We start from the raw sequence: 13666 nt of genomic DNA on the forward strand, positions 1-13666 counted from the left end.
CTTCCTTGGAAAAAGGTCTATTTGGATCCTCTATTTTTTCACTGTAAAATTTAATAAAATGTCAATGTATACAATGTAGTTTGTGTCAGCTTGGAAGATTCAACTTGAAAGATTTCTATTTTAAAATTTTCTCTTGTTCTTGAAGCTTCATAGATTGCAATAGCATTTTCTCTCAATAAAATTCTCAAAATTTAAATTATTATAAATCTTAGAAAAGCTTGAAACTACTTTGCTATGTAAAAACTTACTATGCTGTTTATACCTGAAGAGAGAGATGCTATACTACCCAAAACATCATGAACAAGACTGTAAAGCTACTGTACTCAATTAAAAATGTATTTTGACCAAATCTAAAGAAGTTCATTTTTATAAAAAATTAAAACTTAATAGATACATCCCAACCCTTTATTGGGATATACTATCAGTTCCTTTGTTTTGTTTCTCTATATTGCACATGTATGAATTCATCCGGCATTTGTCTTTTTCCTTTTGACTTATTTCACTTAGAATCATCCCCTCCAGTCACATTCGTGTTGTCGCAAATGGTACGAGTTTATCTTTTTTTATAGATGTATAATATTCTATTGTTTATATACAGTGCATCTTTTAATCCACTCCTCTGTCATTTAACACTTAGGTTTTGCCATAATGTGGTTATTGTAAATAATGCTGCAGTTTTCATAGGAGTGCATATAGCCTTTCAAATGTTTTTATATTTTTGTATTCCATGGGTAGATACCTAGGAATGCAATTGTGGGGTCTTGTGGTATATATGTTTTTAAAAACTTGAGCAACCTCTATACTGTTTTGTTTTTTTTTAAAAGATTTATTATTTATTTATATAAGCACTGTATGCAGTCAGAAGCGCGGGAGGGTGAGAGAATTCACCAGAGCAAGAGCGGGGAGCAGAGCAGGCAGAAGGACCGAAGGACACTGCTGAGGGGAGCAGCGGGCGGCAGGAGAGGTCTGCGCGCCATGTGGGACCCTCCTCCGCTGGCCAGGGAGTAGCGGGGATCGAACTGGCGCCGCAGAGGCTGCGGGCAGCTTCGCAACCCAGCGCTCAACCGCTGCGCCACCGGGAGGCCCACATATTTGTGAATTTTAAGTATTGATCTAGTAATTGATTTCTAGTTCATATTTTTTTGGGGGAAAGATGTGTGAATATATTTGTCTTTACATATTTTCTATGAAATGTCTTCTGGGCTGATATGTAATCAGCAATGGGGAATGTTCTTGTGTAAGTGGGAAGAATGTGTCTACTCAATATTTGATTGGCTGTCTTGTGTAATGTAGTCTATGTGTAATGTTTTCTTTGTGATTTTCTTTCTGGATTTTCTATCCTTTGTTGAATGTGCAACATTGCAGTTCTCTACTGTTATATTCTGTGTTATTTTCCCTAACCATCAGTTAATATTTGTGTTATTTATATGTCAGGTGCAATGAATTTGGTGTATGGATTCATTTTTATAATCTCCTCCTTAACAAGTATATTGAACTTTATATATTTTTCTAATGGTGCCTTAGAAATTGTATGTAATTTTACTCCAATTAATAGGAAACTAAATTGTCCTAAGCTACATACATTATTATTATTATTTTATTTAAAACTATTTATTGATTTATGCATACAAAAACTGGGGTAGAGGCCAGAGGTGCGTGGGCTGAGAGGATTCACCAGAGACAGAGTGGGGAGCACAACAGGTTGAAATACACTGCTGAGTAGAACAGTGGGCATGATAGGAAAGTTGTGCTGCACATGTGGGTCACCTCCCTGGTCTGGGATCAAACTCCTGCTGCAGCTGAGGATTGCTTCATAGTGCTGACGCTTAACCTCTTGTGCCACCAGGGAGGCCCTATATACGTTATTATTAAAAACATAATAGAGCACTTCATGTGTAAATGCAGACTATTTGTAGCAAACTCAGATCTGTTTCATACCCCTTGTTTGTCTGCATGTTTTACCTTTTCCCATAATTATGATTGATAATGAAGCATATAAAGTTCTAGAGAAACTGATTAGTTAATAATTTTACCATTTTAAATATTTCACCTCACTGCTTTCTTACTGCATGGTTTGTTTGTTTGTTTGTTTAGTTGTTTCACTAGCGAGAGATTGGGGAGCAGAGATGGCAGATTTCCTGAAATACATTGCTAAGGGTAGCAGCTGGCAAAACAAAAGCGATCTGCTGTGCCATATGTGGGTTAGCTCCCTGGCTGGGGATAGGACTCAGGCTGTAGTGGTGTTAGCCTGGAGACTTAACTCCTAAGCCTCCAGTGAAGACCCTGCATGGTTTTTAATTAGAAACCTGTATGTCTTTTCCTTGTCACTGTACTGAGGCTATATACTTGCTTAGTTCCTTTGAAGACATTATCTTCATTGTCTTTCAATGTTTTTTTGAACATTATATTCTTAGATTGCAATGTTTTGCTATGTTTCCTCCTATGAGTCCTTAGAGCTTTCTCGACTGTGTTTTGGTGTTTATTTCAGGACATCTTGGCTTTTTTTCCCCAAGTATTTATTCATTTTCATTTATTCTTTCTCATTGTGAAATTGCAGTGGTGCATGTGCTATACATTTGAAGTCATGCCATGCTTCTTGGTTGTTATGATTTTCCCAATTTTTATTTATTTTTTGCTCTTTGTGAAATCTTGTATGATATAAGTTCAAGCTGGTGGATTTTTTTCTCAGTTTATGAGTTGACTGTGTTTCCATCTAAGGCTTTTTATTTGTATTATATTTTTAAATTGAAGCATTTTTTCAAGTGTGGACTTCATGTTTGTTCTTTCTTACAATTTCCATGTTCACTTGCAAAGATAACATTTTCATTGTATAATTCATCTAATTGTTTCATGAGCATATTATTCATAGTTGCTTTAATTCCTTCTGTGATAGTTGAAATCTGTATGCTCTCTGGCTCTGCTTCTAATGCTATGGCCACCTTTGTAATATTCTGTTAAATGAGAGAGATGATGTTGTGGGTAATAGAGACTGAGCTAAGGCCTTGATTGTGATATTTTGTGTAATCTGCATGAAGTTGAGCTGAGTTTAAAGTTTCCATAGTTCTTGGTTCCCCCACATTCAAACACATATAGTGCCCACACATGTGTCTGCATGTTTCTATAAGAACTCCTCCTTATATATATATTGTATCTTCCACATTTTTTGTATGATACACTATTATAATACTAGAGTTCTGTAGCTATAGTGATGTGGTATGTGTGTGGAGTTGAGCCTATAATCTTAGGTATAATCTTAGGCATATAATGCCTATAATCTTAGGCATTCATAGGCGTTGTGTCTCCAAGTGTGACCTTCAAAAGTGTGTCGTAGTCTTCCCATTCCTCAGGTGAATGAGCAAAGTGTACTGAGTTGTTGTTGGGGAAACATCCTTCTGTCATCTGGGCTAAGGCTCAGGTGAAAGTCTTCACCTGAGTGTTTCTCCCAAAGTGTTTGCCTTTGCTTCAAAGAGAACGCTCTGTGCTATTTCACACAGGCAGGAGGGAACCTTTCATCCCTCTTCATCTTGAGGACCTGGTGTGGCTCCTGGACCCTGTCCAAATGAATGAGGTTCCCCCCACCAGCCACGCACCTTCCTTGCAAAGACTGCAGTCTCAGGGCTTTTCCCTTTCAGTTGGCCCACCTTCACCTTGCAGCATTTCCACCTCAGCTTGTGTGAATGGCCAAAAATCTATAATAGTATTTTTTACAGAATAACAAGTTAAAAAGTGTAAAATTTTTTATAGTTTACTTTTTGAAATAGCAACAAGTTTATGTGTGTTTGTTTTAAAATTGATATTTGTTCAATTTTTTGAGCACACATCATTTTTGGAAAATGTATTCCCCGAGGGAGAGGCTGAACAGTTATGAGGTAGCCATAACCAATACTTCAGGGTCATGAAGGACCGTACGATAATTGCTACACATTTGCCTCAGGGACCGAGTGAAGTTGGAGACGGTATATCTGATGGCTGAGTGTGCAACAACACATTGACCCTGGACTTTTGAAGCATTGGCTTCAAGGTGTTTATCCTCTCGTTTGGGCAGGCTTTGTGATTCTGATCCTGGAAGAAGTTTGAAATGTATCAACAACAGTTCATGAGCAGCATTGATTTTGTTCTTGTGAGTAAGTAGGAGTGTTTTTCTCTGGAAATGTGTGAAGAGGTGTGTTCCCCTTCCAAGCTGATTAATATATAATGCCTATCCTTCATGGAAAATCTCGAAAATCCTATCTATTAAAATTATTTACACATCTAACAAATATTCACATTTTATGTCCTCAAAATAAGCAGTTTAGTGTAATTAAAACCATTATTTGTTAATATTGTATAAGAAGGCAATTTCTGATTGAAGAGTTGTTAATCTGTTTCATTTTATTGTCAAATGGCACAATTTGCTATCTCCAGGTTTCAGGGAGTGGCCAATTTTATGTAAGAAAGACACATAATGTGTAATACCAGCTGTCTCTCTCCAAGTTCATAGTCTTACCTGAAAGACATTTTAAAAACTCATGGGACTGAACATGTTGTAATTGCATAGAATTATATGTGCTTACCCGGTGATTTTCTCTTAACAGAAGCTACGTGTTGGTTTCATTGCTAGGCATATCCTGAATTAAAAGAGATCATTTTCAGATGTAATTGAGTGGACTCCCAGTTAATTTTTCTCATTGGTAGTATTTCATGGGACTCTGTACACAAGCACACATATATAGATGCATCTATATCTACATGTGTATGTTTTTTTTTAATGTGGAGCATAATTTAAGTAAACATCAAAATACAAACATTGCATGAACTGTCAGGAACCTCTTTTGGAAATAATTTATTGGTTATTTTGGAGGCCAATGAAGTGTATTTAGAAAAAGCGGCATGTTAAGTTCCTTATAAAGTTCATTTTAATACATCAGTACAAAATTAATTTATCAAATGGAATCATTCCTTAGCTCTCTCTGGAAGCTGAGAAGCTAGTGACTGCCCTGTGTTCTTTGAAATAAGGAAAATTTCAGGCTCCATGAATGTCTTTGTGGGTTGGCAGACTATACGTTTCTCTTTTAATTCTCACTGTATGCTGTTCATTTCCCTGGGAATTTAAAGGTTGAGGAAAGAGGTGAATTTTGTATATGGTGTGGTAATGAAGGACCTTGGAACACCCCCCACTTTGTCTGGTATATTTGATGTTCTAAAAGATATTTTATTTTTAAAATGCCATGCGTACCTTTATTTATTTCAATGAAATACGTGCTGCTGTATGTATAATAATATTAAATCTACCAAATTCAGCGTGGGGATTGTGGATTGTTCATGTGTAGATTCCCCCACACAGTCCACATGATTGCACGCCAGGTCTCACTGACCTCCATTTCATCTCTCTGTGGGCGCTGCGTATGTGGGCAGGGACAGCAGGTGTCATTACTGTCCTGAGTGCTAGAGTTTTGTATATTCAGTTACGTGGCACCTCACAAGGGGCTTTGGATGTTTTTGAACAGCACTGACTCCACTTGTAATAGCTGCTTTCAGCACTGATTAATACAATGATGTTCTTTTAATGTTAAGATTTTTTGTGTTCTCATTATAACTTACAATACATGAAAGTTCTTTATTTTACATCTTTCTAGGAGAAAAAGTAGTTAGTCAGCATTGCAACCTGAATATTTTCATTCAGCACAGAATTGAAGCCCAAAATTGGCCCCAGGACACTGCTTTCTCCTGTCCTGGTCACTTCAGAAGTTGCTTTAAGTTCATGTTGGAGTAAGATATGAAGGAAAGAAAATAAAGGGGAACGGAAATCCCTGGGGATCTTCTATCCTTTCGTTGCTGCTGCTCCCCCATCTGTAGGGCAGTGAGTCTACTTTGCTTCCTGCGCAGAAGCGCATTTCCCAAGCTGTCTGCTCCCACCAGGCATGTCTTTGTGCCAACTGCTGATCATTGGGCCTCCTTCCTCTCCAGGGTCACTGTGTCCAGGTCTGCATGCTTTAGTCTTCCATATTCTCCTCCCCAGGCCTGTTGCTTTTTGACGAGATCTGTAAGACTCAATAAAACTGTGCAGCTTCACGGAAAAGTCCTATTTAATTACATGTTTGTAAAATGAATCTTCAGAGAAAAAAATATTTCCTTTTTCTAACATGTGACATATCTAGATTTAATTTGAAGTCCTCGTGGAAAAGAAGTAATAGATAATTGTTTGCCTTTATTCTGACCCTGGAGTCTCATCCCCTTTGTCGGTACATGCTCCATATGATGGATAAGACAGAGGACTAAACAGCTGATCCAAAAATAGCACACAGGACCTGTTTTGTGTGTGGAAGAGTCTTGTGAGGTCTCTAAGACAGTTAGTGAAAGACACATGTATTATTTTCCGGAAAGAACAAGATGATAAGTTTGGAAATAAATGGATTTGAGCTATCAGAAATCAGTGTATGATTTTATTTGGTAAATTTTATTATAGACTGTGAAGAATATGTTTTTGGAGAAAAATTCACAAATTGCCAAATAGGAGCACGAGCATGGCATGGCTGAGCAATCAGACCTCAGGCAGTGATTTCGTCCTCTTGGATCTGTTCCACGGCTCCCGCTTGCCCTGGGTCCTGTTCACACTCACTGTGCTGGATCTCCTGGTGGCCCTGTTGGGCAACACCATAATAATCATTCTCATCTGGGCTGACCCTGTTCTCCACACCCCCATGTACTTTCTGCTCAGCCAGCTGTCCCTCATGGATCTCCTCTATAGCTGCACGTTTGTCCCCAAAATGGCCCTGGTCTTTCTGTCTGGGGACCACCGCATCTCCTTCGTTGGGTGTGGCTTCCAGATGTTCCTCTTCTATGCCCTTGTTGGTGCAGAGTGCCTGCTGCTGGCGGTCATGGCTTATGACCGCTACGTGGCCATCTGCCAGCCTCTGCGCTACCCCATCCTCATGCGCCCCAGGGTCTGTGTGCTCCTGGTGCTTGTGAGCTGGCTGTGTTCTCTGCTGAACGCCTTGATCCATGTGGTCTATACTCTGACACTCCCCTTCTGTGCTTCCAGGGAAATCCATCATTTCTTCTGTGAGATCCCAGCACTCCTGAAAGTGGTCTGTGCTGACACTTCCCAATACGAAAAGGGTATTTATGTGAGTCCTGTAATTTTTCTCCTACCTCCCTTCTCAGCCATTCTGTGCTCCTATGGAAGGATACTGTCTACTGTTCTGGGCATGGGATCAGGCCAGGGACTCAGGAAAACCTTGGCTACGTGCTCTTCTCACATGATTGTGGTGTTGCTCTTCTATGGGGCTGCCATCACTAAGTACCTTCTGCCAAAGTCCTACCACTCCCCCGAGCAGGAAGAAGTGGTCTCTGTGTTCTACACCATCATAACACCCATGCTCAACCCCCTCATCTACAGCCTGCGGAACAAGGATGTCACTAGAGCGTTTAGGAAGGTTTTCAGAGTGTGAGAAACGTGGAGTTTTCTTGTATCTAATGTAAACCCATAATATGTTGCCATTTACTTTGAAATTGAATAGAACAGAAATGTATTTATACATTCATTTACATTTAACTGTAGAAAATAGATATGTTGAAAAATAGAGGACAAAAACATATAGCTGTGTACCTAATGATGAAATATACCATGTTATTCGTTTACATTTATCATGTAAACTATTGCAGTCAGAAATACTCCAGGTATTAGAAAATTCATTTAATAGATAAAATACTTTTCATAAGTGATTATCATATTTACTGTATTTTCAAAATGCACATCTTTAGAAAGAGGAACTGTGATGCCCTTAAGCAAATGTCTGCATAAGGACTACATGTATTTAAAATCTGTCATTGTAAGTGATTATAATGTGTGTTTTAAAGTACTTAATTTAAGTACTTAATTGTTCTTAGCTTTAAGATATTTCCCAAAACAATGCTTGCTGTAAAAATTGACCCAGAACTTTGGAGTGAAAATTTATTTCTACATGATATGTGTTAATGTACAGTATTTAATGTTGTTGAATTTCTGGTTTAAGTAATAAATTACAAAGTATTATTTGTATTTCAGGAATACAACTTAATGATGTACATTCATATCTCTTGTGAAGTGATTACAGTGCATCAGAGCAAGTTAACTTTTAGGATGTTGCCTCCTGACCCCTCATGTTTCTTACCACAACCCCACACCCACTCCTCCTGTGACTGTCTTTCTTTTTCTGTGTCTCATTTGCTTTCAGATTTCTATGTGAGTAAACTGATAGGGTATTTGTGTTTTTCGGTTTGGCTTATTTTCCTTGGCATTATTCCCTACACATCCATCCATATGGATGACCTTCCATCTTTTCACATATGACGACCTTCCATCTTGTCAAAAATTGTTTGAGGGTTTTCCATTATACACACACCCACACACACACAGACAGACACACCCCCCTCCTCTGTTGTCCACCCATCTATCGTTGGACCCTTAGTTTGTTCCCATTGTGTGTGCTGGTGTGATAAATATAGGAGAATCAGTGTTTTCTTTTCCTTTGGATAAATATGCAGAAGTGGAGTTGCTGGGTCATATGGTAGCTTTAGTTTTAGTGGGAACTCCATTAGTGTTTCTATGCATTTCCAGCAACAGTGCAGGGGTGTCACCTTTCCTACACATTTTTTTTTTTTTGCCAGCACTTGATATTTCTTTCTTTTTTTTTTTTTTCATTTTAGTGCTCTCCCCCTTCTCTGCAGAACAGTCATCCTAGTATGCCCTGTTGGTGCTTGGAGCTCAGATTGTACCAAACCTATATAAGCCATATTTTCCTAAACATACATAGCTATGTTAAAGATTAACTTATAAATAAGATGCAGTGAGATATTAACACAATGAAATGGAAATATCTTGCTATTACTCTAATGAACAGCAGATATCGACAAAAGGAAAGACAAAAATACATGTGATCATTTCATCAGACGCGGAGGCATTTGGCAAGATCCAACAACTTTTATGATAAAAACTCTTAGTACAAAGGGGATAGAAAGAACAACCTCACTATAATAAGGGCCATGTATTCAAATGCACAGTTAGCACCATACTCAATGGTATGACACTAAAAGTTTTTCCTGTAAGACCTGGTACATGACAAGGATGGCCATGTCACCTCTGCTGTTCAACACAATAGTGGCAGTCCTAATTTACATACACTGTAGGTGGGAATGAAGACTGACTCAGTCCCCATGGAAAAAGTATGGAGGTTGCTCCAGTCATTAAAAACACATACACCATAAGTGCACCACACTTGCATTCTCAGGTATCTACTCAAGGAATACACAAACACTAATTTGAAGGGCTGTATACACTTCTATGATCATTGCAGCACTATTTACAATAGCCACATTATGGCAAAACCTAAGTGTCAAATAGTATTTTTCTTTTTCTTTCTGGCTTATTTCGCTGGGCATGATCCCTTCCAGCTCCATCCATGTTGCTGAAACTGCATGTGTTTATCTGTTTTGATTGCTGAGTAATATCCCATTGTGTATATATACCACATCTTCTTCATCCAGTCATCTATTTTTGGGCATTTGGGTTGTTTCCATAGCTTAGCTATTGTAAATAGTGCTGCTATAAATACAGGGGTGCAGGTGCCCTTTGGAGTTAATGATTCTGTGTCCTTTGGGTAAATACCTAGGAGTGGAATTGCTGGATCATATGGAAGCTCCATCTTTAGCAGGTGGAGGAATCTCCACACAGTTTGATACTATTGTGATCAAAGGTGTGATTTCAATTGATATGATTTCAAGCTTCATGACTTCATTGACATTTATTTTGTGATTCAATATGTGTTCTGTCCTGGGGAAGGTTCCACGTGCACATTTGAAGGAGGTATGCTCAGATTTTTTTTGATGCTATATATGTCTAATAGGCTCATCTGGTCTAATTACTTACGTTAGGCTACTATTTCCTTGCTGATGTTTTTTGTCTGATTTATCTGTTCACTACTGTAAGTGGGGTGTGGAATTCCCCTACCTCTGTTGTGTTGTGACCAATTTCTGTTTTGAAGTTTGTTAACAGCTGACTTATATGCTTCAGTACTCCTTCTTTGGTGTCCATCCATAGAGATTTAGATGTGTTTTATGTTGTCCTTATATATTGATTCTTTGATTATTACATAATGTCCACCCCATCTTTTGATCACTTTTTACAACTGTCACTGCCTTCTTTTGGGTCCCTTTTTCTTCTATGGTTGTTTTCTAATCATTCTGTTTCAATCTATATTTATCTTTGGAGCACAGATTGATCTACTGGAGAAAACAGATTTTTTTTCCTGATCCAAACTTCTGTGCTGTAACTTTTGATTGGCATGTTCTGTCTCTCCATGTAGTGTGATTGTTGGTATGTGAGCATTTGCTACTGCCATTTTATGTTTGGTTTTCTGATTCTTGCCGTTTGTATCCTTACTTAGTTTTTGTGTATTTTCATCACATAGATTTAGATATTCGTGCTCCCTGAAACATTGCTTGTAGGGGAACTCCGTTGTTTGCAAATTCCTTCAGCTTTTGTTTATCTTAGAGGTATTTATTTCTCCCATGTATCTGAAAGAGAGTATTGCAGGGTATAATATTCCTGGCTGTAAGTTTTTAATCATTGAGTAGTTTGAATACATCATCCCATTTTCCCCTTGCCAGTCGGTTTCTGCTGAGAAGTCTAATGTAAGCATGATGGGATACTTTTGTAAGTTCCTGCTTCACATCCTCACCCCCACCCCTGCCCCGGCATATTAAATATTCTTTTCATAGTTGTTGTTTAACTCTTGCTAGTTTCACTTTGCTGTGTCATTTTTCATGCCAGCCTTTGCGCTACCCCATCCTCATGCGCCCCAGGGTCTGTGTGCTCCTCGTGCTTGTGACCTGCCTGTGTGCTCTGGTGAATGCCTTGATCCATGTGGTCTATACACTGACACTCCCCTTCTGTGCCTCCAGGGAAATCCATCATTTCTTCTGTGAGATCCCAGCGCTCCTGAAAGTGGTCTGTGCTGAAACTTCACAGTATGAAAAGGGCATTTATGTCAGTGCTGTAATTTTTTTCATCCTTCCTATCTCAGCCATTCTGGGCTCCTATGGAAGGATACTGTTCACTGTTCTGGGTCTTGCATCAGGCCAGGGACTCAGGAAAACCTTGGCTACTTACTCTTCTCACATGACTGTGGTGTTGCTCTTCTATGGGGCTGCTATTACCAAGTATATTGTCCCAAAGTCCTACCACTCCCCCGAGCAAGAAGAAGTGGTCTCTGTGATCTACACCATCATAACACCCATGCTCAACCCCCTCATCTACAGCCTGCAGAACAAGGACGTCACTAGAGCTTTTAGGAAGGTTTTCAGAGTGTGAGCAACTGGAGTTTGCTGTGTCTACTGTAAACCCATAATAGCGTTGCCATTTGCTTTCAATGTGACTCGAAGATGTATTTATACTCATTTACATTGAGCTGTAGAAGACAATTATGTTGAGAAATTGAGGACAAAATCATGTAATTGTGTACTGAATAAAATGTAATATCATTTAAAAACATTTATCATGTCTACCTTCTGTAGTCAATGATGACATATATTGGAATCTTCATTACTCTTTGGCAGTTACAATATATTTCTTCTTTGTAATTGTCTTATTTATTGTATTTTCAAAATGCGTGTGTTCAGAAACATGAACCGTGATGCCTGTAAGCAGTTGCCTGTACTTTGCGTGTAGATGTATCGTCACAGTGATGGATATTCGAAGTATTTATTCTTTCTAGATTTATAGACATTTCCCCAAACGATGCTTTGTCTCAAACCTGGCTTGGAAATTTAGAGTGAAACTGTTGCTCTATTATATGTGTTGGTGTACATTGTTCTGTGTCTGGAATGTTTATTTTCCAGACCTAAACTCTTCGAGCAATAAACTGACACAAAATATCGAATGACTTAAGGATGTGACATGTAGACACTCAACTACATGTTGAAACGACCACAGTGCAGTCACCATCCCACCCATGCAGACTTAACTGTTAGGATGTAGCCTCTTGACCTCATCTGTTTCACACTCTTCAACCCCCACTTCCATCTGGTCACCCCCCATTTTCTCTCTGTCTACTTTTGTTTTCTTTGTCAATTTCCTTTAAATGAACTCATGGGTATTTGTCTTCTCCTGCTTACCCATTTCCTTGGCATTTTTCTTTCCAGGCTCACCCGTGCTGTCACATATGATGACACTCAGCTTTTTTAATAAAATGTTTGAAGGTTTTCCACTATATTGCCATCGTTCTACCTACACGCGTGCGCACAAACGTGCACACACACACACACACACACACACACACCCCGTCCCCTGTCCATTCATGCATCCCTGGAATCTTAGTCAGTCTCCGTGTAGTGATGGTGTCATTGATTCCCACCTCAGTGGCAGGAGCACAGCAGTGGGGCTGGTCTCTCCTCCTGCTGCTCCAGCACAAGCCAGTCCTGGCCGTGGCTCCTCAGGGCCCAGCAATCACCCTTTTGTGGGTATTTCCTGGCTTGTGGGGTGGGCCAGTCAGGTGTGAGCTGTGAACTGACTGGTGCAAAATGGTCCAGTAGCCACAGGATCGAAAAATGGTCCAATCAGACTTGTGGGTGGTGCCCCCTGAGAGAGGAGAGAAGCAGAGTTGGCGGGGGCTGTAGTGTGATGGTTCTAGGCTGAGGAAAGGAGGACCAGAAGCTGCAGAGGAGAAAGAGAAGAATCCAGCAGGGACCTCAGAGGAGGGAAGAGAAGCCGAAGACCTTTGCAGAGACGGGGCCTCGGGCCTGTGTTCCAAGGCCTGAAGGGAGCACCAGAGGCCCTGGCGGGGCTGGTGTGTCAATGAGCTGTTTGTCGTTGGCGTCGTCCAAGCTCTCACGGAGAACTGTGGACACTGGGTGTCTCTGACACTGCCTCTGGGACAGTAGTGACCTCACTACTGGCCAGTGCTGCCCATCCTTCCTGTTGATCGGCTGTAGCCCACAGGCCCTTTGCTGGCTGTGTGTTGCTCTTGCTCTTCATTTTCTGTTTTTGGGCTCTTTGGCGGCTCCCTTGTCAGGGCGCCGGGCTGGTGGATGGCGGTTCTGGCCCCGGTGACCATCCCTGTTGACCAGTGTGGTCCAGCTCTGATTCTATGTACCTGAAACTCTGCCTGTACTTCTGGAAGGTGCTGTCTTTGGGAGAAAGTGCTACTGTGGACACAGCGAGTTCTTTGTTCCCAAGTTTGTAAGAGAAACCCTGTGGTGATGGTTCTCAGAGCCTGAGGTCTCTTGGAATCGTGTCACAGGTGAGAACCACGGTGGCCCGTGCTCTCATGGACACTGCCCTTGATCGGCTCTAGCCCACAGGCCCCTGTTGCTGGGTGTGTGTTGCTCTTGCCCTAGGTTTTGTCATTTTGGGCTCTTTGGCGGCTCCCTTTTTGGGACGCCGGGCAGGTGGGTGGCGATTCTGGCCCTTCTGGGCTGTCCCACGTGCCTGCCCTGTGTGCTTCTCTGTGTGTGGGGATGGGTGTCCTCATGGCTTTATGAATGGGTGCTTTCTCTCTGCCGGATCAATGCCAAAGGTGGAAATGCTGGTACGTCGTGGGTTTCCTCAGTGTTGAGGGGCCTCCATAGGCTTTGTAGTCTCTGCATTCCCAGTCTCAGTGCCGGGCCGGGCCCTTCTCTTCACATTTTGCCAACACGTGTTTCTCGTCTG

At 40.6% G+C, this 13666-nt stretch overlaps 1 protein-coding gene across 1 annotated transcript; it reads left to right on the forward strand.

Moving 5' to 3' along the window:
- Nucleotides 1-6503: 6503 nt before the first annotated feature.
- On the forward strand, nt 6504-11329 carry LOC311176870 (olfactory receptor 2T27-like; the record flags this gene model as incomplete). Its single annotated transcript, XM_084242509.1, has 2 exons — nt 6504-7426; nt 10921-11329. The coding sequence occupies 2 exons, from the start codon at nt 6504-6506 to the stop codon at nt 11327-11329; spliced, it is 1332 nt and encodes a 443-aa protein (XP_084098635.1).
- Nucleotides 11330-13666: the final 2337 nt, after the last annotated feature.

Source organism: Talpa europaea, assembly GCF_964194135.1.
Source record: "Talpa europaea genome assembly, chromosome: 9".
Lineage (NCBI taxonomy): Eukaryota > Metazoa > Chordata > Mammalia > Eulipotyphla > Talpidae > Talpa > Talpa europaea.